Source organism: Amblyomma americanum, chromosome 10 (assembly GCF_052857255.1).
Source record: "Amblyomma americanum isolate KBUSLIRL-KWMA chromosome 10, ASM5285725v1, whole genome shotgun sequence".
Taxonomy (NCBI): Eukaryota; Metazoa; Arthropoda; class Arachnida; order Ixodida; family Ixodidae; genus Amblyomma; species Amblyomma americanum.
This window is the reverse complement of record NC_135506.1, coordinates 134,435,848-134,462,968: the sequence shown is the minus strand read 5'-3', so window position 1 is coordinate 134,462,968 and position 27,121 is coordinate 134,435,848. Positions and strand designations below refer to the sequence as shown.

General features: G+C 44.9%; 2 protein-coding genes across 8 annotated transcripts in view; one reads left to right on the top strand and one right to left on the bottom strand.

The window, feature by feature from the left end:
* The window catches only part of LOC144107794 (multidrug resistance-associated protein 1-like), a 592,391-nt gene that overhangs the window by 97,875 nt on the left and 467,395 nt on the right, over positions 1-27,121 (bottom strand). For all 7 annotated transcript variants that reach the window (XM_077640975.1, XM_077640979.1, XM_077640978.1 and 4 more), the window contains 2 exons: positions 21,239-21,556; positions 16,113-16,214 (listed from right to left, as the gene is read on the bottom strand). In XM_077640975.1, coding sequence (XP_077497101.1) covers positions 16,113-16,214; positions 21,239-21,556 — 420 coding nt within the window. The remainder of the gene's footprint in view (positions 1-16,112; positions 16,215-21,238; positions 21,557-27,121) is intronic.
* On the top strand, positions 21,591-26,928 carry LOC144107795 (uncharacterized). The gene has a single exon (XM_077640982.1). It carries the CDS (start codon positions 22,404-22,406, stop codon positions 23,865-23,867), a length of 1,464 nt encoding a protein of 487 aa, XP_077497108.1. The 5' UTR covers positions 21,591-22,403; the 3' UTR covers positions 23,868-26,928.

Here is a 27,121-nt window from a genome sequence, read left to right as displayed (position 1 = left end):
TTGCTTTAATATTTACCGTTATAATGAGAACCGAAACATGGTTTTCTACAGAGGATAGTACCTCTAATCTAAGTGCCTGTAAGCTTTTGTGCTCTGCTAACTGGCAAACGTGGTAGTGGCGTAGCGGATTATGTTACGGACACAATGTTTGGCTATGAATCGTCCAATTTTACCCTTGTAAACCCAAATTATGAGGCCCTGTGTTTGCAAAACACCAATACTTGTTTGTGTATATATCGCCCCCCTCTGCTATTGCTAGTCCTTTTTTAGATTTTGTTAACCGTGTGCTTGACCTAAATTTTCATACACTATTTGTTTAAGGCTGATTTAGGCGGAGATTTAAGCATTAATTTTTCTACTGAAAGCGTTGCGACCGAAGCACTAATGAACAGAATAACATCATCTGATTTTCGGAATGTAATCGTTACCCCTACTCGCGCAACTCCAGCGACATTTAAAGCTTTTAATCTGTTCATCAGTAATCTTAGTACTCCCCTGGTAGCGGCTGGCACTATAAGCTCTGGCATTAGTGATGATTGCCCCATATTCGTAGCATATTCGCGCTTCACTCCTCAAATAAAGCGACGACTGCCCTTAATAAAGTATCGAAGCAATAATTATTCTAGCTTGGACTTATTTCGTATCAAGACCCCGAATGACATCTGTTCTCCGGTTCTCAAGGAAAGCACGACCAACGGCGCCTACAATGCCTTTATGTCTGTGTTTTTGAAAATCTACAGCTCTTGTTTATCTCTAGAAATTTTAAGCTTCTTCATAGGCATGCGCGAAAGCCTTGGATCCACCCCGAACAAATGTAGTTATTTCTTGAAAAGAATGAACTCTACGGTGTGCATAATTGAGAAACAAGGAATCGTTAGCGTTGGCAGTATTCAAAAAGCTTCCTAACAAGATTGCGGCCGAACTGGGAAAAGCAAAACCACAATTTTACCAACAATTCTTCAGTGACATGTCTATCGCTCGCCTAGACCAAACTTGGTGAATCATTTATGACGTGCTTCATAAGTGCCCTAACCGTCTTAATATCATGTTCGATATCGTCGTTGATGGTGAGTGATATTCTGGATCTGCATTCATACCCTGGAACCGCGATACTAATAGGTGGAGATTTTCACTCTCCGTGTACTGTTTGAGGAGATGATTATGATTCCAAAAGGGTTGATCAAGTTCACACCGCTTTCTCAGAAATGGATTTTACACAGCTAAATCCCAAAGGGCTCGCAACACTGCCTGCAGCACAAACGCAGTCACCAGATCTGATGTGGAGGAAAGGCAACGGTGCACTACACTGGCAGGGAGGTTCAGATGTCTGCCGTAGTGACCGTGTACCCGCTAGCAGAGGTTTTATGTTGGAAAAATAAAGGAAATTCGACGGAAAGTCTTGGTAACCCATTGGGATGGCGTACGACAGGATACTGGAACTCACGCAGTTAGCCCGAATACTATTGTGCCTACCCTTCAACCGGGTCTCAGGGAGCACACTATTCCAACGACAGTGAACGAAGATCAGCCAACTTCCGGCCTTCAGCTTCTACAACTGGCTACATTCAGGCGAAAATACAGGCTGGTAGGCCTCGTGAAAACGTGCACAGAAAAATTGAGGTGAACCAAGTGACGGCAGAGGCACGCCGTTATGAAGTGCAACTGGCTCATAAGGGGTGGGACGAATGGTGCTGTCGTTTGCGCTCAGGAATGACCAACACGGCCCTCTGGAGGACTTTCCGCGGTATGGAAAAAGGGCCGCAGATCAGAGATCATGCAGAATGCATAAGGCGGGCCTTACAACTAACGCCAGAGGAGCCTGCAGGTCAGTCTTCAGTCATTTTCTTCCCTAATCATGTACAGTCTCCGGCACCCACCTCCATCGACAAAAGATGCGGTTGTTGAAACAGGGATAACCCGACCACTTACGAAATGAGAGCTATTCGCCGCTATCGATGAAGCGAGTGGCAAAACTGCGCTTGGACATGACGATGTTCCTTTTAAGGTTTTCAAGAACATGAACGAGACGAAACTTCGCAGCCTGTTGGACGTAATGAATGAGGTTTGGGAAATAGTAATAATGCCACTCAACTGGAAACATTCGGTGCTGGTCCGACCACAAAGGCTGGGAAGCAGCTTCACACAAGCATACAATCTTTGCGCCAGAAAATAAACAAAGCTAGCATGCTGGACAAATTGGGCCCTGTACACGGAAACTGTATCGGCCATATTGTGTGAAGAGGTTATTATACCTGTGTCGCCACCCTATATGCACTGTAGTGGCTACCACCGTCGCGAAGGCATACCACAACCTGCAACATGTCATGCTTCGTGATAACATGGACCGTGTGGGAATTCCCTTAAAGGTCCGAAAAGCGGCACATACTGTGAAGGATAGGATGTTTTCGGACCAGAAAAACGGACAATGATGACTACGCCTGAAACAGAGGCGTGCCTCAAGGTTCAGTTTTAACATCTTTGCTTCTAATTACCACTGTCATACCATCGATGTGAAAATTAGCCGAAATGGAGGTGCAGTGCGTTATTCACGCAGACTATATCACGATTTGATCTGATCATATACAGCTTGGGACACTTAATTTTTATTTCCAACAGGCCTTAAGTATTCTAGAAGTGTACGTCAATGATGCAGGCCTGGAACTGGCACCCCTGAAGTCCAGCTACATTCATGTTTCAAGCAAGAATTGAAGCAATTGGCAGCTAAAAGAGATGCGCTAAAGATAGGAAATAAGGCATTAGAAGAGTTGATGAGTTGAGAGTCCTTTTCCTGGGCATTCATAAATCTGCTGGATGAACATAGTAACTACAAAGGATGAAAAAATCAGCAGCGACTTCCTTAAACCTGATGAAGCGCATTGCGTCTAGGGAAGGAGGTGCGCGAACGCAGATGGCAAGACGTTTTGTACAGGCCCTATTCCAACATATGGCTAGGGGACAACCGGCGGAGTTGGAAAGAATAAATAGGAAGGCAATGCGCGCCATCGCAGCTTTACCGAAACTTACCCCCTTTCCGATTCTCAAGGAATTTGCACCGCTGAACATACTGACAACTAATCACACAGCGAGAGGCAATAAAAAAAACTCTGAAGCGAAAGTACGTTATGCCCATGGTGTCTTTGTACAATGCAGTGACAGATCAAACACCTACAACGGCTGACCCCCTCCCCATCTTTGGGAATTCGCAGCTATTACAACAAACAAGAAGGCTAAGCTTTGTCATAAAGAGAAGCCGAGAACCAGACCTCTGATTTATGCATGCACAGGAACATGTATAACTTATACGAAAGTGTCGATTGTGCAATCCGCTTTATGCACTTAATAGAATCCGCGATGATATGGAGGCCAGCATTGATGAGCAGCAGTGCTTGGCTTGTGACTTGCGGTTACCTGCTTTCATTTCTCTGTGCGCCTCACACGGTGCCATTGCAGGCAAAGTATACATGCTTTAGCCGTACCTGGCTTGGGTACGTTGTACCGAAGAGCTTTGCTAACGTGAAATTTGCATGATGTAGTTTCCGCGCGCCCCATGCATTACAGATGTGATCAAGGAAACGCCTCCAGTGGCTTCATATAACCCACTGTTGAGAGCCCGCAAACCCGGACCGAAGTTCTCACGAAACCATCGTTTCAAGCCGGGATATGATCTATCTTTGCTTTCAGCTCCATGATCGTCTGCTAATGTCGAATCGTTCAAGGTGCCTCAAACGCCGTCACGTTTGCAGAAAGACGTTTGCAAAGAGAAACTAAAATAATCTTGCAGACTAGGCAGCAGGGGACCTGGCATCAGACTTGGCAGCAGGGGACAGCGAAGAACGCACCTCTTGGCGCATCTTTTCTTGTTGCCACAGATAAAGTCCCCGGAATCTAGCTGATCTGCATCTGTGCACGGATCACGTGGCTGCACCCGGAATCGTGATATCAGCCTTGGCTGACGTCACGGCACTATAACACCACCAGGGGCTCGGCCTACAAATACGGGACGTTCTCACGGACAAGGCCACTTGGCAGCAGGGGACAGCGAAGAGCGCACGCCTTGACGCACCTTTTCTTGTTGCCACAGGTTGGAATCTGTTTTTATTTGTTAATTCTTTTTCTTTTTGTCCAACTGCTGTCTTGCTGCTGCCAATATTGAGTGTTCTGTGTGTTTGAGCGTGAGAGCTTGATAACATCTACAGCGAGCTACGCGATTTCGAGGAGCAGCTAAGGAAAAAATGAGAGAATTCAAAATACAGATTGAGCAGCAGCTGAAAACGGAGCTGAAAGAAGTGAAAGAGAGCCTTGAATTTTTAAACGCACAGTATGAGCAGACGAAAAACCAAAATGAGCTGCTAGAGAAGGAAAATAAAGCACTGAAGGAAGAAAACGATGCTTTGAAAAATGAGTACCGAAATGCAAAGAAACAACTTGACGACCATGAGACCAGAATCCTCACAAGTGAACAGCACTCTCGAAATTGCAACTTAGAAATTAAAGGGATTAAGTAAGAAAAAGATGAGAATATTGTCATAATACAAAGTCACATTGGCACTGCTTTGAATGAGCCCGTGATTGCAAATGACATTGAAGTCTGACACAAGGTTAAAACTCGTAATGAAAATGCAGTTCCTAACATAATTGTGCAATCTAAGTACCGATCAAAACTTGACTCAGTGCTCCAGAGGGCAAGAAAGGTTAGGCTTTCCACTACTGACATTGGGTGGTCAGATGCAAACCATATATATATAAATAAACACGTTTGCACGACGCTGAAGAAGCTGATGTTTAAAGCTGCCGAAAAAAGAAAGCCTGTGGCTGGAAATTTGTGTTGGCAAGGGACGGAAAGATTTTCGCCCGCCAAGAAGAAGCGTCAACAGTAATCCACATCAGAAATGAGCAAGATGTTGAAAAGATAGTGTGACCGCATCAATATGCAGCCTAGATATTTGCCGTAATCAGGAATGGCGATGGAACCTCATGAAGTAAATCACATTGCTGTCTCTGAGAACATAAATAAAATTAAGTGCTTTCACATGAATATAACATCAGTGCGCTATTAACTAGATTTACTTAATATTCCACTAGAAAAATTTAACTTTGATTGTGAGGTAATAATGCTTACAGAAACTTAGATTCATTCAGAGTATGATAATATCACTGATGGCAGGTACAATACATGTTGTCTGAATCGAACTCGGATAGGTGGTGGCGGTCTGTTGTTACACGTAAAAAAAAAATGTATTGAGTGTGATGTACTTGATCAGTTTTCTATTGTTTCCTATGATGTAGATTGCCTTACTGCCATAAGTCAAAGGTATCTTATAGCTGTCATGTATCGTCCTCCTAATGGAGTATTATGATCCATAGCGCAGCAACAAAACAGGGGACAAACACAAGCGCTAAACTTCCACTACGGGTTTATTTGGTGCACACAGAATTTATACATGAAGAAAAGAACGATATATGTCAGATTATAATAGAATATTTGTGAGCAAAAGCTTAAAAAGCACATGCAGCACATTTCACCGGTTGGCATACTGCTCTGAGTCCAAAAAAGTCATATCTTTCTTTGTCGGCGACAATGACGGACTGCTGACGCAGCTTTCACGTCCAGCTCTTTCGATTGCGGCAGCCTCGATAATTTCCGTTGTTAATCTATCCGCATTTCTGCCAATCACCTCGCATTTTTTAAAACTAGGCTTGCATTTATGAGCACGACAGTGACATGCCAAATTGCTCGAACCGCCATCCCTAACTTCCCTTTGGTGCCCACTTAACCGCTCATTAAGGCATCTGCCTGACTGCCCAATGCACGCCTTGCCGCATGAAAGCGGGATACTGTAGAGTATTCCTTAAGTGCACTGCACGAAAGGGTTTCTATGCCGAATCGTGCAACTATTCTGAACCCTGCTGTCGGGACAGGTGACCTTGCACAGAGATGCTCTCCGCGCTCAAGTTTTCCAACAGTACACGAAGCCTTGGGACAGACGTCGGCATTGGAGAGAGTACTGCAACCTCATAGAGTGAACAGCCGAGAAACTTTGGACAAACAGCTTTCGGAACCTGCGTGCTGTTAAAAAGAGTAGGCAACCAGTCTAGGGTGCAAAGGTCCACATGTTCGGGAACGTCGAGGTCCCGGAATTTGTGCGACGAACCCTCAAGCTCGGACCCAAGTACGCAGTGCAACCGAAGAAGAGTGCGCCAGAGCTCTTGTCATTCGTTAAACATGTGTCCTGCCGTGCACTCTCGTTTGAGAAAGAATGGTGTAATGTCGAGGGTTTAGAAGTCCTCACCAAGTGGAGGCCCAAGAGCACCCCCGTTCTGGTGAGAAGGGTCATCTCGTTTCTAAAGGACAATAGCCTTTGCGCCCTTCCTACTGACAAAGAAGGTGGCTTTGCGGTTTTTCCATGGGATTCGTACCGTAAAAAGGCACGTGAGGGAGTTCATTCAGTTTTTAATCAGCAGCAAAGCGTGTCTTTGGGAAAGGTGAAAGCACGAGCAAAAAGGTTATGTTTACAGCCTGAATTGTCTAGGCTTGCGCTTGCAGTCCAAAAGGCGGAAAAACTTCATCTCGAGATGTACTTTTTCAGTGAAGATGCACAAGCCTGAAGCACTGTTCCGTGTCATCATATCTGAACGAGGCACGTGGCAGAAGGAGGTAGGGCTATTTCTGCAACATCTCGAACTTTTGAGCATTGATGATCCTTTTCTGATTAGAAGCTCAGAACAAGTGGTTTTGTTTCTAGAAGAACTTGAAGAGCAAGATGTGGAATTTTTTTCAATATATGTGAAGGACCTATATTACTCCCTGCCACATCAGCAGCTTTTAGAATGTATCGAAGACTGCATTCATCGCTTTGGTGCTGATGCTTTTCAGAATGAATCAGGTGTGTCTGTTGACGGGTTCTTGAGTTTATTGTCTCTGTACCTGAAGTCGGCCTTTGTTAGCTGGAATCAAGAGGTATTTCTGCAAAAAGATGGAGTATGCATCGGCTCGTGCATTGCTCCAGCGCTCAGTGATCTCTACCTTGCTAGTCTAGACAGGCGACTGCAGAATAAACTGGATGTTGCTATTGTCATTCGGACGTTTAGGTTTGTTTAAGACTACATATTGGTCCTTCGTAAGAGCCACAGAGATGTTTCTGTAACCGCCGCAACAGCTATTTCTACCTTCTCTGAGTGTCTGCACCCTCTGAAAATCACCATGAGCTTCCGGTTGAGGGCCTTATTCGGTTTCTTGGCCTAAAGCTGGTTACTGGACAGCAGGTTTGTTGGATGTATGAGCCCAGAGCTGAGAAGCCCCTATTACCCTTTTTGTCTTCACATACGAGGCTGGTCAAGCGAGGGGTCGTGAAGACGTGCTTTTCAAATGCAGTTAGCAAGTCCTGCGCATGCTTGATGATAAGTAGTTTTTATAAGCAGGTGGACCGCCTCCGAGCAGCAGGATTCCCGAGACATTTATTAGTTTCGTTTCGGTCGCTGAGAGCTTGCATCAGCAGGAACAGGCCAAGAAGTCTGGAACTGATGGCGAAGGGGGCAGTAAGTTAGTGGTGGTGCCATATATCCACAAGCTGTCACACTCCCTCAAGAAGGTGGCACAAAAAGTGGGAGTGAAGGTGTATATGTCTGCACCAGAAAAATTGTCCCGCATTTGCAAGGCCACCTGTCCCGACAGCAGGGTTCAGAATAGTTGCACGATTCGGCATAGAAAGCCTTTCGTGCAGTGCACTGAAGGAATAGTCTACAGCATCCCGCTTTCATGCGGCAAGGCGTACATTGGGCAGTCAGGCAGATGTCTTAATGAGCGGTTAAGTGAGCACCATAGGGAAGTTAGGGATGGCGGTTCCAGCAATTTGGCACGTCACTGTCGTGCTCATAAATGTAAGCCTGGTTTTAAAGAATGCGAGGTGATTGGCAGAAATGCGGATAGATTAACAACGGAATTTATCGAGGCTGCCGCAATCGAAAGAGCTGGACGTGAAAGCTGCGTCAGCAGTCCGTCATTGTCGCTGACAAAGAAAGATACGACTTTTTTGGACTCGGAGCAGTATGCCAACCGGTGAAATGTGCTGCATGTGCTTTTTAAGCTTTTGTTCACAAATATTCTATTATAATCTGACAGATATCGTTCTTTTCTTCATGTATAAGTTCTGTGTGCACCAAATAAAGCCGTAGTGGAAGTTAAGCGCTTGTGTTTGTCCCCTGTTTTGTTGCTGCGCTATGGATCATAACGCATACCCACTAGCCCGAACCATCACCTTGTTAAGTTAATGGAGTAGTTGACTCTTTTCTTAGTCACCTTGAAGACATCCTTAACAATGCAAGCAATAACAACCTCTTCAAAAATTATATAAAGCGCACTTAGGACAACAGACAAGGGAGACCAAACCCTTGTCTGTTGTCCTAAGTGCGCTTTATATAATTTTTGAAAATGAAAAACCAACCAGCTCAGTTGTCAATTCTGCTTCAATAACAACCTCAACTTGTTTTTGGGTGGTGATTTCAATTTGACCTGATGACAAAATCCAACACTAAGCAATGCTTAGAAACCATACTCCCATCACACTCCTGGCATAATGTGATCAAAGACGCTACACGCATAACAACAACGTCGTGTACCTTATTGTATGTCTCTTTCACAAACATACTTGAACACAAAGTTTTCGGTGGCGTTATCACGTCCGGCATAAGTGACCACTTGCCTATTTTCTTAGTCACTAAAAAAACCATAAGGAAACACACGGACGGAGCCGATATAATTAAAGCATTTGAAGAGATTAATGAAAAAAACTTTGAACACATTTCTCACAAACCTTTGGGCGGTAAACTGGGAACCAGTGTAAAGCTCCCCGACCGCCGATAATGCATGTGAAGTATTTTTGAGATTGTTCATTGATGTCTACTCAAGTTCATTTCCAATGAAACCTTGCAAAAAAAGAGAAAATTTCGAAAATCTTGAATCGATAACGATTGTTTGCGACTAATATGAAAAAAAGGCTATTTACTAGGTTCTTGAACACTCGCAATCTGAAAGACGGAAATTTTTAAAAAAGCATAGAAAAAAAACAAATGCTAGGCTGCGAATGACAAAACAAGATTATTTATGTAACTGCTTTGGAGTTGGTAGTGGCCCAAAATCTGAACATATAAGGAAAAAATTAATGTACTGCTAAATAGAGTTCCTGTGAAGGAAAATATGAATTAAACCATATTGAACAATAAAGTCATTAAGGAAGCTCCTCTAGCAGAGGAATTTAATACCTTTTTTGTAAACATGGTCACCAGCACACATTCCTCGGAGGCAATGAATGGAATGATTAGAAATCCACAAAGTCTTTAAATTGACCCTACAAGCGAGACTGAGGTCTGTGCCGTGTACCATTCACTGAAAAACAGCTTTGCTTGTGATATTGATAATATCCAAATGAGACCAGTAAAAAATGCACTAGACCTCATTTTGTCGCCACTCGCATACTTATACAATATCTCCCTCTCAACAGGCACTTTCCCCAGGAGGATGTAAATCGCTAAGGTAGTCGCTATATTTAAAACAGGGACAAAAATAATTTGTCAAACTATCGGCCAATTTGCAACTATCGGCCAATTTGCATCTTGCCAGTTTTCTCGAAAGGGCTAGAAAAACTCATACACACACGAATTACCAAGTTTGCAACTAAACATAATTTAATTCATCCCACTCAGTTTGGCTTCACAAAATGAATTGTCCACAAAATATGCTCTTTTGGCAAAAAAGAAATAATTTTGAAAGCAATCGAATAAAAATATGTAATTCCAGGTGTCAATATAGACTTCTCGAAGGTATTCGATAGCCTAAACCATGTTACTTTGTTAAAGAAACTGGAAGTGTATGGAATACGTAGAACACCTCTCGAACTCTTAAAGTCTTACCTCGAAAACAGAATGCAGTGCGTCTCCATGGAGGTAATTTTATTCACTTGCCAACCAATAAAAGCAGGTGTCCCCCAGGGAGAATACTTGCCCCCTATTATTTAACTTGTACATTAATGATATTACGAGCATTAGTTGCAACGAAGAATACGTAACATATGCAGACGACACGAAGATATTCTTTCGCAGTTGTTCCTATCTTTCCGTTCAATCCGAAATAAACAACACTCTTGAAAAACTGGCCACCTGGAGCGCAATAAATTCTTTACAGATTAATGTTAATAAAACAAAGCCAATTATTTTCACTACCAGACAAGCAGCCAGCGCTCCAGAGATGACGTTCACCTTAGGCGACGCAGATATAAAAATCGTAGATTCTTTCAAATGTCTTGGTGTCCACTTTTACAAAAATATTTCCTAAGAAGCGCTCGTTCATCACGTGACCACACAGACAGCAAACGCTGCTGGGGTCATAACTAAATATAATTCGTACTTACCGATGGCCGTTCAATTACACATTTACAATTCACTTTTCCTTTCACATGTTAACTACTGTCATTTAGTGTGGGGTAAAACAACAATTGGTAATTTAAATCGCATACATGTCCTACAGAAAAGAGCGATCCGCGGCATAGCAAATGTTCATTATAGTGAATACACGCCCAAACTTTTCATTAAATCTGACATTCTTTCCATCCATCATATGTACCTATTCTACCTTGCAACGCGATATATGCATGACTCGCATGAAATTCTCCGTGCTCTTGCTAACTTGACCCCTCAAACACGACACTACAATACACGCACCAATCTAATTTGGAAAATTCCTCACTCACGTTTAAAACTATCTGAACAAAATGCTCCGTCATGCTCTACCGGCCCTACTAAACCACCTTCATTGTCAAGGAATTAACATGAGCACCGTTAACAACAATATGCTTAAGTCCTTCTTTGTAACGCGAGAGTGACGGTGTATGAAATTGTTTCATGTATTCTGGAAATTCTCTTTCCATTGTAAAATTGGTGTGCTACCATGGCTGCCTTGTATATATTGACCTTTATTTGGGCTCGGGAATGAGTGTATATTATTTTGTATTGCATATTATACGTACTGATTGTTACACTTTCTAATGTATAAAGATGTATATTTCTATATCTTCGACTGTATATGCCTTGTAAATAGGGGGCTCGAAGCTCGTCAAGTGGAAACTTCCACTTTTTCTTCGAGCACTACTCGTCCTCCGTTAATCTTTTACTGGGGAAGAAATAAAATAGTGATTGAATGATTGATTGACAAAAGAATCCCAAATCTTTACAGACTCCTTAGCAGCCACAAAACAACTGAAAAGAGTGACAAAGACACTTTGAGAAACTAAGGAGATCCATGCACTCAATAAGAAAACATGGATACGCATCCAGAAAAGCGATAAACAAGATCGATGCTGAGAACGCTGCGCAAAAAAAAAACTAGACAGTCTTGCACATGAAGTTTCAAACACTATGGCATCGCCCACCAGGCTCCCCATTGATGCTCGCTCCGCTTTCCACATCTTAGCATCCTCTTTAAAGGGACTATGCAATAAATAAAATCGAAATTACGTAAAGCAGACCAGAGATAGGCATTCGATCACTCGTCACCCCAGTGCAAGAATTTTTGAGCTAGCATAAATAACAGCGAAGGTATAGACGATTAAAAATTGCGCTCATCCTCTTCCCCCTCAACTCGTACACGAGGAGCACCAGAAAAAAATAAAGAGAACAGCTCTGGGACTGGGCCCCGCCCATGAATACGTCAACCGCTGACGTTTATTTTGCAACTTCCGGTTGTGGCTCCTAGCCCCCAGCAGCAGCGTCGGCGGCGTGGCGGCATCTCTCCGGTCTCTTCTCCTTCCTGGATTGCGGCGCGCGTCGGGTTTCTTTGCTTGTCATCTGTGGTAATTAGCAGTAATAAACCCGGACCTCGAGGTGCGACTGCTCGCTCTTACAGCCGCGATGGGCATCGATCCCTATGCGTGCCCACGAAGAGCCGTGCGAGTGGCTCCGGAACTTACGACAGAAGGAGGCGGCAGAGGAAAATTGAAACCATATGCGCGAAGGCAATGCCCTGGCTCGCGCTTGCCCGAGAAGCTGGCGCGGCGGCACGAGCAGACGATTTTCACGGCTACCGGAAGTGTGCCCGTGACATCGTGGCTGCCGTGGCTCCAGCGAATGAGAGCGTGTGGTGGCCTGGCGACGTCATGGTACAGTGACGTCTTTGTTCCACGATTTTAGTTCCAAAATAGGTCACTACGAGTACACCAAACGGCCCGCGAATTTTGAAAAACACGGTTTTTAAAAGTTCATAATAAATTGCCGGCTCAGTTCTGAAGACTCATACTCGGTGTGAATGCTTCTTAGCATTATTTCTAAGCATTGAAAACATTTACAAGTGACTTTTTATTCGTTGCATAGTCCCTTTAAGGAAAAATATACGTGCCCTCATTCCCCCGCCCACTTTTCCTCTCTCTCATAATTTAAGGAGATTGGAGGAGGTATACCTTAGAACGAAGAAGGCTGGGTCGCGTGTCGGTGCGGCTCTCAACACGTGGTACCCACCACTTGCCCGAGGTGTTCAACACCGGCGGCATAGGTGGATGTTCACCGTTTGCTGTAGGCTGGTGCTGGGAAGAGGGCTTCAAGGACACGGATTTTGCAGGAAAGACACGGCGACAAGAGAGAAATATTTATGCAAGTTGCGGACCGAAAACAATTAGAACACGAACCTGCTCCGGTACCTGCACGGAAATACCTTGCATCATTTTCAATAAAAATTGTCTGTGGTTTAGCTCTGGTTAACCCAAGTCAAACTGCGAAAGCTTCGTTTCCTCGGCACGTCGTTCACGCATCGTCTCATTCCGACGCTCTCGAGAATTCAAAGCGGTCTCTTCCGCAGTTGAAGAGTCACTAAGGGAGGTGTCACTTCTTCTAGCCGCATCTGCGTTACGACGCTCCTCGAGTCTTGCGGCGCGTTCTTCTGGCGTCTCTTGAGCGCGTTGTCTCTTGCTCGCTTCGTTCTGTCGTTGTTGCGCCTCTTTTGCGCTCTCCATAACGACTACAATGTGCACGCCGTTTAGCTAAACGTTGTCCCCGCTCTTTATCCCTTTATTCCGCACGCCGCCGCTTCTTAGCTGCAGCACATCGTTGCAGCTTCACCTTATACACATCATCCGGCATACCGTGGAGGATTCGCAGGGACGACTGCGACGAGCCGAGTTGGGGGGCCACTTTTCCACAGCCGGCATGACGTCACGTAGAGCGAGCGCCTCCCCCACGGCAGCGGCGCGTGGATGATTCGTTGGGACGATCGCGACGAGCCGAGTTGGGGCCCCGCTTTTCCACAGCTGGTATGACGTCACACATAGGCCACGCTAAAGGTCAGTGGTGGATTCTCCGGGACGACGGCCAAGAGCGGAAACCTCGAGCAGTATTGCTTTCGCAATAATATACAGACAACTCAAATCAGGCTTTTATGGCAAGTGTGCGAAATAAAATTATCGACGGTTTATGACGGCTGGTGGTCGACACCGGCCTTAAAAATCGAACTTTATTTTCCTCAGTCATCTCCCGCTGTCGGCGCGACAAAAGAGGCGCTTCATTTCTTCGACACAACTAAAGACGGACTCATTCGGGAGCTGAGTCCTGGACTCGAGGGGTCGCTCGGCTCTTCCTTTCCTTACGACACTTGTGAATGCCGTCAATAGTTCGTTCCTGAGTATGTCCGATGTCGTTAAGGAACACTCGTGGTGTTCATACCACGTTCTTGCTGAGCCCTCTAGCGTGAAAAAGACATGCCCAATTATTGTAGCATCATCCCAACTCTTCCACGATGCCATGAACTCAAATTTGTCCTACCATTCCAGGGGATCTTCGCCTGGGGAGCCATTGAAAGTTGGCGGCACCCGCGGCTGCTGCAGGATGGTCGTTGTCGACATGTGTGGCGAGCTCACGATGACCGTTGCAGCTTCTTTTCAATGTCGCGTGCGGTCCGGCAGGATCCCGAACTCATGGTTCTCTTCCTGAAGACATCTGATGGCTTGGTTAACTGCTGGCTCGTCCTCGTGTGCGATGCGCAGAGGGCTGGTGTCAGGACTTGAAAGGGGCGTCCTGAACATAGAAGGCTACCCAGAACCTCTACCAGATGTCACGAAGTGGTGACTGCAATCCGTGGAGCAGAATGGCAGCGAAAATTGTGTCTAAATAAATCTTTATTTGGGACTGACTGAATTCATTAGCTGAGGCACTTGCATGCAATCTGGGAAAACATGGAATCTACGTGGCTCACTAACCTGTTACGACAATAAGCCGCTTCTTACCACGACCGTAAGACCGCGTCTCCAGAGAAAAACAACCGGGTGTCGTGTACAAAAAATCCCATGCTAGAAGCGCCCGGCTTCATATATCGGCGAAACAAAAACCCCCACCCAAGAATAATGGAACGCGAAAATGACATCCGGCTAATGAACTCAGAATCCAACCCCCTCGTCGAACACTGCGAGCGCACCGACCACCAAATAGCCCTCGAGGAGGTGAGCATCTTGGCCGTGGAGTCAAACCTGTTCAAGAGGCGACATGTGGAGTCATGGCACACCCGGCTCACAAAGGCGGCGAAGATAAGGAGTCCAGGAATGCTCCCCTCGGAGTAGGTTAGTGGACTGCGCCACGTGCTAACAAAGGGAGAGAGAAGGCTGCACCCCGCTGCTGCTGGCACACTTTAGTCACCCCTGAAGAAAGGACCGAGTTAGTCCCGAAACGTTGGGCAAAGAAATATTGGTTGGCGTCAGTTTTCTCTCAGCTGTAAGGAATTGTGCTTGCTGACACTCCGTCCTTAAGCGTAAGCGAGATTTCACGGTTCGCTGTCTCGATGTGCTCCGTTCCGGGGCACCGCCGCTTCTCACGATCGATAGTTTGCACAGTTCCAAAAGGCCCCAAATCTTCCACAACATCCCAGTGCTCCATACAGCGCGGGAGCCAAAGAAGCCTAAGCTTCACGTTGTTGGTGTCAGGGTCAAACACCATGCATTTTAGGCCTTTGACGTGGAACTCTTCTTTGTGAACAAGCTTCTGTTTTGAGGAAGTGCTCTCGCAAGTCACCATTCAGACGTGGCTCATTTGGTACTGGCGAATGCACAGAATCTCACGCAGGTCCAGAATCTGCGCGAGCGCGTCTCGGAAGTCGGAAGAACGGTATGGGCGACCCTTGAGGTCAGCATGTAGAAAGACGGGGCTGAAGACAACATTACCGGTAGGAAGTCGGAGAAGGACAACTTTGTACGAGTGCGTGAAAACTTCAAGTGTCAGGATACGTCGGCCAACGACCGATGCACTGTTTCCAGCTAGGAGCACTTCCAGAGACAGCCGTTCAGAACGGCTTCCTCTTCCGCCACGAAACTTCGGCGTTTAAAATTGAATAGACGCGCGTCTAGTGATTGCGCAGTTCTTGATAACGTATCTACGAGACATGTACTGAGGCCCACATAAGTACTTATGAGCATGTTAATTACAAATGTAATCCTTGTTTCCGGTGAATTTCCTCCGTTCTTGGCGTGCAGCCGTATCGCCATCATGCGTCACCCACTGAAAACCCCCACCTTATGTACGGCGCTGGCCCAGCAGATGGCGCAGGTAGCGGGCAGCACAGGGCTTTCGCATTCCGCACGTAAGGAGACTTGAACGTACCTCAAAGTTTTTTGCCTTGACAACCACCTCAAAACTGAAATATGCCTTCGCAAAATATAGAAGTGAAGGCATGGGGGTAGCAAGCCGAGCAAGCACTGAATTTTTTTACTGAATCGTAAATTTTGCAATCTGTCACGACTTTTGGCGGAGGCCTTTTGGATAAGGCGGCAGTATAGCGCCCACTTGTTACAGGTTCAATGTGCCATATCGAGTGGTAAAATAAAGCTTCTTTATGTAAAATAAATTACCCTCACACAATTAGCATTGAGAACTTAATTCAAACGTTGCTGCCAAGTTGTAATATTACACCTCAATTCAAAACAAAGAACGAAGATAACGCGCATAAGGGGGCATTGCGTCTGCTAATTATGCCATTTTTAGATCGTTTCAATGCAACGGCCCTTAAAGACTGATGTCTGTGCGATGAGACACACACTGCCACGTGAAGGCATGCCTCGCATAGCGTTTGTTCGAAACAGCGCAAACATCACCTCATCGGGAAGCTCAGCGTATTCCAGCTGCCGCTCGAGGGCAACCATGATCTGCGACAAACCAAGCAGCGCCGTGCACAAGGAGGTCATGATGATCGGGATCTGGAACAGAAGAGAGAGGAGGCGCCGTATGTAAGCTGCGCTTCAGTTAGAGGCAAAACTCAGTTTAGATCGTCAGTCATCACGGCGCATTTCTGTTCTTACTGCGGACCGCTCTGAGTAGAGTTTACAGCCTTTCTTAGATGCCGGGATTATGATTCCTTTAGGCTCTTGTGGCTCGATTAACTATTTGTAACTCATCGGCTGCTTGTGGAGATCAGCTACTTCAAGAACTGAAGTTAGAACACTTGCGGAAATCCACGAGCAAAGGCTCGGAGAATTCCTTGAAGGCTTGTTTTTCTCAGCGAAGACGCACGAGCAGTCGGCGCCCAAGAGGGCCGCAGTTACATAATGGTCGTGGCAAAAGGTGGTCGGAATCTATCCCCAACGCCATTGAAAATCTTTACCCCAGAAGACCGGTTCCGGATAAACAACTCTGCAGCTCTCATAGAAGAACTATAACAAGACGTTTCAAGAGTAAAAACAGCCATTTCAGTAGAGGTCGAGGACCTTTCCCACTCAATATCTCACGGCGAACAGTTCCACGCTGTGAGAGAAGTAATTGAAGAGTCTGGTGATCTGGCCTCTTATATTAGTTGCGGAATCAAAAGTGAAACGTTTTCAGCTCCTTGCTATATATCTTTCTACAACTTTTGATGAGTTTAGTAACAGTTTTGATATCCAAAAGAATGGGATGTGCGTAGGAGCATGTGCTTTGAAGTACTATTCATAATGCAGACAAGATTCGCAGCATAACTAAAACTCACCCAGAAGACAAGCAACCAACAAGACAGGACTCTACTGCACTTCCAACTGATTTTATATTAAAAACCTTGACCTTTAAACACATTCAGTTGTCACGAGGTGAAACCTAATCACAGTCATCCAGAAAAGCCATTTAATTCTCCAGCAATTAGAGTGAAGGCGTGCTATGCTTATGCAATTGTCACCAGCTTTCCTAATAAATAGGCTTTGCTAATGTCACGCTGAAACTTATCCTTAGCGTATCATCATGATATACTACTGAAGAATGGAAGTCTGCTGCCGTCATACTAGTACATAAAACCTTAGATAAACAGAATCCATCTAACCATTGACTCATATGTTTCAGATGAATAGAGTGCAAAATAATAGTACATATATTTACGCATCCTGTTAATTTTATGAAGGATAACGATTTCTTCTCTCTAGCAGAGCATGACTTCCTAAGTTTTTCTCTTGTGATATTCAACTACTTTCCTTCACTTACAACTTGTACTTCTATTTGGACTCAGATTTTTCATCTGACTGCATATTTCTTAACACTGCTAAACATTCAATAAAGTTAATAACTCACGGCTATTATATAAACTGAGTGTGCTAAACGTTGACCCTGCAGTTCTTAACTGGATGCGTTGAATTCCTTCTTATCGTGTTGAAATTGTCAGCATTAATGACGCTGATTCCTCTACTGCATACGGTTGGATGTTTATACTGTACTTTAAACCTATATTGTATTCATTAATGCACTAAAACAATGCCGGAAAAAGGTTCCTGGAATATTATGCTTGGTATTCGAAATAGATTCTTAAAATTTGCCAAAGATACGTCACTTAAAGCATGCTTCGAGCACATTTCAAATACGGCAAGAAATATGTAAGAGCTTTTACTATGTTGTCAATGTATTGAAAGTGTATTTAGTAAATATGAAGTTAATTCATATGAAGTATGCGTCACTTAAAGCATGTTTCGAGCTCATTTCAAAAACGTGAACAAATATGCACGCGGTTTTAGCATGTTGTCAAAGTATCAAAAGTGTACTTTCATAAATATGAAATTAATTCGTCCGAAGTAAACGTCACTGAAAGCATGTTTAGAGCATGTTTCAAAAACGTGAAAAATTATGCATGCGGTTTAAACATCTTGTCAATATATTAAAAGTGCACTTTCCTAAATATGAAATTAATACATCTGAAGTATGCGTCACTTAAATTATGTTTCGATCACGTTTCAAACACGTGAAAAAATATGTATGCGGGTTTAGCATACTGCCAATGTATTAAACATGTACTTTCGTAAATATGAAGCTATCTGAAGTACACTTCAATCTTAACAAACGGGCAGTCCTTTTAAACATATTTGAAGGACACTTTTAGCTGCTCTAGAACAATCTAGTGCTCGAAATTGGCTTTGGGGAAATGGCCTTTGCATGCTGGTAATGTATTGAAAGTGCACTTTCGCAAATACGGCATGAATTAGCCCAAAGTATACTTTTATTCTAACGAATGAGCTGTCCCTGTAATCGTATTTGCAGCACACTTCAAGCTGCCGTTTAGCAGTTAGTGCACGAAATCACGTTTCGGGAAATGACATGTTGTGATTGAATTTCAAGTATACTTTCATAAATACGAAATTAATTCGTGCAAAATATACTTCAATTCTAACAAATGGGTAGCCCACGCCAGCATATTTGCAGCACACTTCAAGCTGCCGTGGAACAACATAGTGCTCGAAATCACGTTTCCGTGAACAGTGAAAACTCTCCCTTTTCTGTCGTCCATTCGTTTATGGTAACTTCTAGCAGAAAATCAATCATAATTTATTTAAATTAAGTGTGGACAGCGTGATAGCATTGTACTGGAAGCAACGCCATGCGCGCCTCCGGGAAAAGGATCCTGACTGGCAAGGCAGACCGACTCCCATAGACGCCTAAGTATTTGTTGGTTGACGGTTCGACTCCTGACTAATGCCTGACGCAAGTTAGGACTAGTAATTTGGTTCTAGATAGACCGCAGATCAGAACGTCACCACTCCGACGCTTGTGTGAAAATTTGGGGGCCTACAGTCTTTGCACAAAAAGCGCCACACCGGGAAAGATAATGTGTCTCCTCTCGGGGGGTGTATATAAGTCAAGCCAAGTACCACGCTTGTCGGAGCAGTTCCTGTTTAATAATAATATTGATTGGTTTTTTGGGGAAAGGAAATGGCGCAGTATCTGTCTCAGATATATCGTTGGACACCTGAACCGCGCCGTAAGGGAAGGGATAAGGGAGGGAGTGAAAGAAGAAAGGAAGAAAGGGGCGCCGTAGCGGAGGGCTCCGGAATAATTTCGACCACCTGAGGATCTTTAACGTGCACTGACATCGCACAGCACACGGGCGCCTTAGCGTTTTTCCTCCATAAAAACGCAGCCACCGCGGTCGGGTTCGAGCCCGGGAACTCCGGATCAGTAGTCGAGCGCCCTAACCACTGAGCCACCGCGGCGGGGCAACAGTTCCTGTTTGTTAAAGGGAATTATGTCGGCACACAAGCAACTGCCGACGGAAAGTGACGTCAACAAGCAGTTCCTGTTTGTGGACGTCACTCTCCGTCGGCAGTTGCTTGTGTGGCGACATAATTCCCTTTCAGGCCCCGTCACGTGACCTTCCATTGTCATAGAGTTCTTGATGACAACGCGTTTTTTCTGGGATTGTCTGTATCCTAATGCTTATAGCCATTTCACTCATTACTTCTGATGTTGACTACTTTGATCAGTATCAGCCGGTGAATCCAATTAGTACAGCATTTTTAAGCCGAGCCGAAGTTTATATAATTTTAATGTTTTAATTCCATATTTTTAGGGCACTTTTAATGTAAAGTAATGCATTTAATGTATATTTCTAGTTTGTTTTAATGTATGTAATATATATTTTTAGTATATGTTGAATGCATAGTAAAAACACTAAATGGACAGAAAATGCATTTTTGATGCTATTCTAAGAATGTTCGAAATATTATTCCCAGCATACTTAGAAAGCATTCGTATTGCAGTTTTAGCACAGGGACAAAAAAATGCAAAATTAATCTGAAATCAATAAATGTGTTCGAAATGCATTTTTAGCACAGCCTTTTTTCGCTAAGGGTTGGTCCTGGGGTTCCTCAAGGTTCAGTACCTTGCCTCCTTTCCTTTTTTGATCGCCGATATTGCTGTGATTCGTCATTCCCCTCACTAATGTATTCTGTAGCCAGAGAATAAAGTAAATAAATAAATAAATGGATATCCTTTGCCAAGGAGCATGACCAGCGGAGGGCACCGAGAGACAGTGCTAACTGGACCCCAGCCAGCCCCCACCCCCCCTTCCGGAAGTTCGAAAACTCGGCGCCTAGGCATACAGAACAGTGAACGAAAATAGGACATACAATACCGGAGTCGCTACTTAACAAATCAAGGGCGCTGATTTACGTGGGTACGAATGCCCTACCTCTCTCCTCGTTAAGGAAATGAACCAACGAGCCCAATAGATTCTATTGAAATGATTCTCCACGTGGCCATGGCGCACAGCGGCTGCGATGGCGCGAGAAGAATTTGCGCGCGCTGAAGCGACCTCAATGGGTTTCTCCGCGCAGCATAACACGAGCGCACAGCTCCGATCTCGCTGCATTGTCGGCCATACGCTGCCGCGTAATCCGACTGTACTTCCCTTACGGTCACTTTTGGAATAGCCTTCAAGGTACGTGGGCACGGTACGTGGAAGGTACGTCGTTTTGACGACTTTTGACTTCAGTTATGTAGAAGGTAAGTTATTGGGCGAGTGAAATTGTCTACGTTAACCTGTACTGCAAGGGCTCTTCTAACTGAAAACGGCGTTCTAGTGACAATAGTAGACTTTGCATACTTCAAGTACTGCGTTCGGAGTCAGTGGCGCACCACTGTATTGGATCAATTCATATTATTGATTATATATTGTAGTAAGCACGCGGTAACCTTTGCATTCTGTTTTACATGCCGGCAAGGAGAAATTTCTGTCAGTGTACAGTAAGTTTCTTTGGTTAATGTGCTGCTCAGGGTGTGTGCACTTTCAAGAAAATTGATTGCCGTTCCGGCGTCAACTTTGGCTGTTCTTTCACATTTCCTGACTTTCGCATGTGCCACATCTTGATTATAAATGAACGGCTTTGGTGGCAGTTGACACGTGGCCTCTGGAATCTACACAGTCGGCCAAGCATCCCAAAGATGGAGGCACCTAGGAAAACGAAAGCATCCCTTCTACCGTTGAGAGGGCACTCACGGCGAGCGACGAGTTGAGCATGAGGCCCATGGCGCTGCTGGACTCTTCTTCGACGGCAAAGGCGAGCGTGATGACCACGACGGCCAAGCCGCAGGCGGCGGAGTAGGCGCGCGTCAGTCGCACGCAGCTGACGCTAGCCAGGCACAGCCGCAGGTAGTCGTCCGCCAGGCGGCAGAAGCGCGCCAGGAAGCGCCGCGTGGCTCCATGGGCGCGCACCACGGACAGCGACTCAGCCGCCTCGTTCACGTGCTGCAGGACGCGCGATAGGTGGGCGTTCTTGGCGAACCGGGCCGCGTTTACTGCCTGGGGCAGGAACCTCTGCGCACCAAGCAGGCAGGGGGGGGGGGGGGGGGCGAAGGAAGGAAACGAAACTAGCAGGCAAAGTATGAAGTCGGTTTAGCATGAAAAATTTAGCGCGAAGACCGGGACGACCGGCCTTGGTGACCAACTCTGGGCCGTCCAGCAGGCCCGCGAGGCGACGGCGAGGCAACACCTCGACGTCCCCACGTGGGAGACCTAAGGCCCCGTCGGCGCAAGCTCTGCAAGACTTTTAAATAAAGTTGTTACCAACTAAATCGGGACGACGAGAAGAGGGACGACAGGAGCTTGCTCATCCTCTCCTTCGCTCTTCTTCTCATCTCGTTAGCTAATTGTTAGGCAGTTAAAACCAGCAGGAGGGTTACCGCTCGTAACGTGGTATTTAGCAACACCTGTTAGCGGCGGCATATATATTGCTCATAATTATTTTTCTGCTCTGTTAGAGTCATATCTGTCTGCGGGTCCATCCGTTTGTTTCTCCCTGAGAGTAGCGCGTTGGCGTGGTGTTAGGTTGTTAGGTGTGATATAAGTAGAAGTGCGAAGGAAATCGGGCACGATAATTAGATTGAACAAGGTGATCATGCGGGCTACTGGTCGCACAGCGCTTGCGTACCAACTTGTCACTGTTCTAGTTTTTTTGCTGTGTTTCTCTGCGATTCTCCACGGTTCGTTAATGAGAGTATCGCAACTTTAGTATTAAGAAGATTTCGACCACACTAGATTCACTACTATAAGTCACTTTCGTGTACCTGAGCTTCAATTTGTTTACCATTCCTTTCCTTTATGAATCGAGCATTATTGCGCCGGTGGCCACGGCACCGCCACTGCGATCCCACGCTCACCACTGATGTATCTACAGGTGCTGCTGCTGATTTTCCTGGGCCGGCCATGGTCGATGCACAAGACGGAATGCCTCAACGATACAAGCTCCCAGCTCGGCGCGTGTACGTCAACCGACTGCGGCCTATCAACATGTTTTTTGCCTGCGTCACCTATTCTGGATGCTCCGCCACTTCTGGACGCAGTGGTCGATTCCGTCTGGCAACGTGGGACTCTGACTGCTGATCGGGCGGTACAAAAGTGCGCGCCTTTCGACGCCCCTCTGGGCCACGGCACCGCCACTGCGATCCCACGCTCACCACTGATGTATCTACAGGTGCTGCTGCTGATTTTCCTGGGCCGGCCATGGACGATGCACAAGACGGAATGCCTCAACGATACAAGCTCCCAGCTTGGCGCGTGTACGTCAACCGACTGCGGCCTATCAACATGTTTTTTGCCTGCGTCACCTATTCTGGATGCTCCGCCACTTCTGGACGCAGTGGTCGATTCCGTCTGGCAACGTGGAACTGCTGATCGGGCGGTACAAAAGTGCGCGCCTTTCGACGCCCCTCTGGGCCACGGCACCGCCACTGCGATCCCACGCTCACCACTGATGTATCTACAGGTTGGTTACTATGACGCTTATTCTTACCGTGACGATGACTTCTGTCTTTTAGCGGTGTCGTGGCCACCTCATGTTTTAAAAAGTTTCCGCGCTGGTGTATCCTATTTATGGTGTCTGCTAGTTTTGGGAGGCGATGTCGAGCTAAACCCGGGACCCATGACTAAGGCTCAAGAGGAAAAGCTGGACCTTGTGGCTGGTTCCATCTTACGCCTTGAAACCAGCAATGCAGTCCTTCAAGACTCTGTCAACAAAGTGCTTCAGATTGACGCAGACTTAAAAATTGACTTAGAAAAACTAACAAAGCGAGTTCACGATCTAGAGCAGAAATTTGCAACCGCACCATCTGCTGAGCTCGTGGGGAACAGTGACAAGGGTCTCGCAAATGTACAGGCAAAAATTGACGACCTTGAAAATCGCTCTAGGCGATCCAATGTTCTATTTTACGGTATAGATGATCCAGAGAAGTCGGAAACTTGGGAGGAGTCTGAACGTCTCGTAAATGTCTTTTGTAAAGAAAAACTTGGGCTTACTGTTGAATCTGTTTCCAGAGCACACCGCGTGGGCCGCTTTTCTTCCGAGAAAAAGCGGCCTATCATAGCCAAATTTTTTAATGAAAGGGAAGTTGACACTGTCATGAGCCGCGGCTATAAGTTAAAAAACACTAATTTAAGCATCTCGCGCGATTACTCCGAAGCCGTTCGCGAAAAGCGACGGAAGCTTCTCCAGTTTTCTAAATCTATTAAGAAAGATGGGGATAAAGTGCGACTCGTTTTCAACAAGCTCTTCGTTAACGATGATCTTTACATGTGGAGCACCAACGAAAGTCGAGCCATTCTTGTATCAGGGCGCGAGGATGGCGAATGACGTCCTCCCTCCGTTTCCGTTAACCTGCGTTCATCGACCACCTCACCTGCCAAATTACATTGTGGTAATGATAACGAATGGCTGTTTTTGTACACCAACATTAGAAGTGTTGTAGCTAACGGTATTGCACTATCATCTTTCATCGATTCATGTCAAGCTTCTTTAGTGGTACTAACTGAGACGTGGGTGAACGACACTATTCATGATGTCAACATCTTTACCAGTGCACGCAATTTCAAATTTTTTCGCTGCGATAGACAATTGCGAAGGGGGGGCGGTGTTCTCATCGCGATAAAGGAGGATTTCATTGCCACACCTATCGTTATCGATTGTTTCCTTGAATGTGTTTGGGATTCATTGAATGATGGTGCATTTCGTGTCATCATCGGCGTTTTCTACCGTCCTCCCGACATGTCTGGTGCGTTTTCAGATGAATATCATCGGGTGCTCAGTGAAATGTATGCGCGTTTTCCCAATTCCGCTGTTATTATATTTGGAGATTTCAATTTTCCAAGAATTAATTGGTCAACGCTTTCCGTAGTGGACACAGATGCAGAAGCACATTCTTTTCTCAGCACTTGCCTTGATTTTTCACTAACACAACTCATTAACCAACCAACACGATCAACTAAAGCCTCTTCCAATGTACTTGACTTAGTTCTCACAAACAAACCTGATATATTTTCAGGCATAACTCATGAGGAACGCATCTCTGACCACGATGTTATCACTGGGTACATTAAATTTCGCACTAGTAAAAAGATAACTACTAAAAAGAACATAAGATGTTACGGCAAAGCAAATTTTGATGCAATTAATGCAGAATTATTAATGTTTTCTGATAAATTTTTGCATGATTTCTGCTCTCGCTCTATAGAGCAGAACTGGATCCTTTTTAAAACTGCCCTCAATGATCTCATCGACCAGTTCATTCCCATGTTAACCATTACCTGTGATAGCAGTTCTCCTTGGTTTACCAACCGTCTTCGGCGGCTGAACAACAAAAAGAAAAAACTATACAGACAGGCAAAACTGAATGGTCTTGTGAGTTCACATGACAAATACAGAGCATGTGAAAAGGATTATAAGGCACTATTAAAATCTACTCGGCGCAACTTATTTTCTCATGACTTGTCTTCCATGCTGAAAATAATATTCGCCGTTTTTGGCGTGTGGTAAACCCAGTAATTCGACCTGACATCACTCTTACAGATTCTGTTGGTGTTCCCATCCCCGATTCAGAGTGCGCTCAACTTCTTAACGATGCGTTTGTAACTGTGTTCACAGATGAAGACATTACATCCTTGCCTACATTAAGCGCACTAGTGGAACTAACTATGGACGAGATAGTCATCAGTGAGCCTGGTGTTTTATCTCTACTAAACAATCTCAAAAAATCTTCTAGCGCTGATCATATGGGCTTCAATAATAAAATTTTAAGGAATACATCACATAGCATTTGTTCCATGTTAACCGCATTATTTTCCCAGTCGCTATCAACTGGCACCATTCCTAACGACTGGCGCATAGCTAAGATAATACCCATTTTCAAATCAGGTGATCGTGCTTCTCCGCTTAACTATCGTCCCATCTCCTTAACAAGTACAGTTTGTAAATTACTCGAGCATATTATACATACTCAGGTCTTCAACTACCTTGTAGATCATAACATTATCTTCAATCATCAGCACGGTTTTCGAAAGGGCTACTCATGCGACACCCAACTTGCCGGTTTTATTAACGATATTCATGCACTGATTGACGCTGGTTTCCAAGTTGACGCAATATTTTTAGATTTTTCTAAAGCATTTGATCGCGTTCCACACCAAAGGTTGTTGCTTAAACTTTCCCAACTGAACATTCACCCTGATATTATTGCATGGATAGCAGATTTTCTCTCATCTAGAATTCAGTTCACATCAGTTAACAACTCTAACTCATGTTACGCTAATGTTACGTCTGGAGTTCCACAAGGCAGTGTACTGGGACCTTTACTTTTCCTTATCTATATTAATGGCTTACCCAATTGCGTGACGTCCAGAATCAGACTATTTGCTGACGATTGTGTGCTTTATCGACGTATAACCTGTAACACTGACAGCCAGCCACTGCAGTCTGATCTTGAAGCGATAAGCACATGGTGTTCTAATTAATTAATGCCTTTAAATCTTTCCAAAACTAAGCTCATGTCTTTCACTAACAAGCCACGTATTCCTACAGCCTACTTTCTTGATAACAATAGTGTAGAATTCACCACAAGTTACAAGTATCTTGGCATTAACCTGCAATACGACTTATCATGGAATCATCATATTAATCTCACTCTTGCCTCCGCTAACCGTACTTTCGGACTTCTCAAACATAATTTAAAAGAGGCCGCGACACATGTAAAAAAACTAGCGTACACCACATTAATCCGTCCGAAACTCGAATACGCGTCTGCCATTTGGGATCCTCATCAGAATTATATCATCAGTAACATCGAAGCCCTGCAAAACCGTGCTGCGCGATTCATCTTTTCTGATTATTCATATTACACCAGCGTCACCTCATTGAAGACTAAAGCCGAGTTAGATAACTTAGCACTGCGCCGAAAAATTTCCCGTCTGTCACTTTTCCACAAGCTTTATCACCATCCTTCCCTTCATGATGAATTCTTTCAGCCACCGCCAGTTATCTTTCCACGTCGCGATCATCCTTACAAAGTTAAACGCATGAACTGCCAGTCATTCCATTATGCCTATTCTTTTTTACCACGCACAATAACCGAATGGAATGCTTTGCCATCAGAAATTGCCACTGAATCTGATCTAAATAAATTCCAACATCTTATGCACTCATGTTTCAACAACTAAAAAGGTATTTTTTGAGCGTTCTTTTCTTCCGCCTTGTCTTCTTTTTATTTTATATTTTTTTTGTACTTCAGCGCACCTTTTCCAGTGTTGTCTTTTTTTTTTCTAGCGGTGCTGTTATTTATGCTCAAATTTTGCTGTTATGTGCATTGTTGCGACCCTTTTATTTTGCGACTATTTTATTTTAGTGCAATATCTTTAACCTTTAGCAAAATGGTGGTTTGAGCTAGTTGGTACATATTCACAATTTCACCAGCGCTGCGACTAGGAACAAGAACAAGAACAATGCTTTGTACTTACTCCCCCCCCCCCCCCCCCCCTCATGTAATACCCTCAAATGAGGGCCTTTGGGGGTATTTTGAATAAATAAATAAATAAAAATGCAATAAGGTATCGCAGAGA

Coding starts and splice junctions, on each gene's coding strand:
- LOC144107795 (XM_077640982.1), top strand. CDS start 22,404: ATGTATCTACAGGTGCTGCTGCTGATTTTCCTGGGCCGGCCATGGTCG.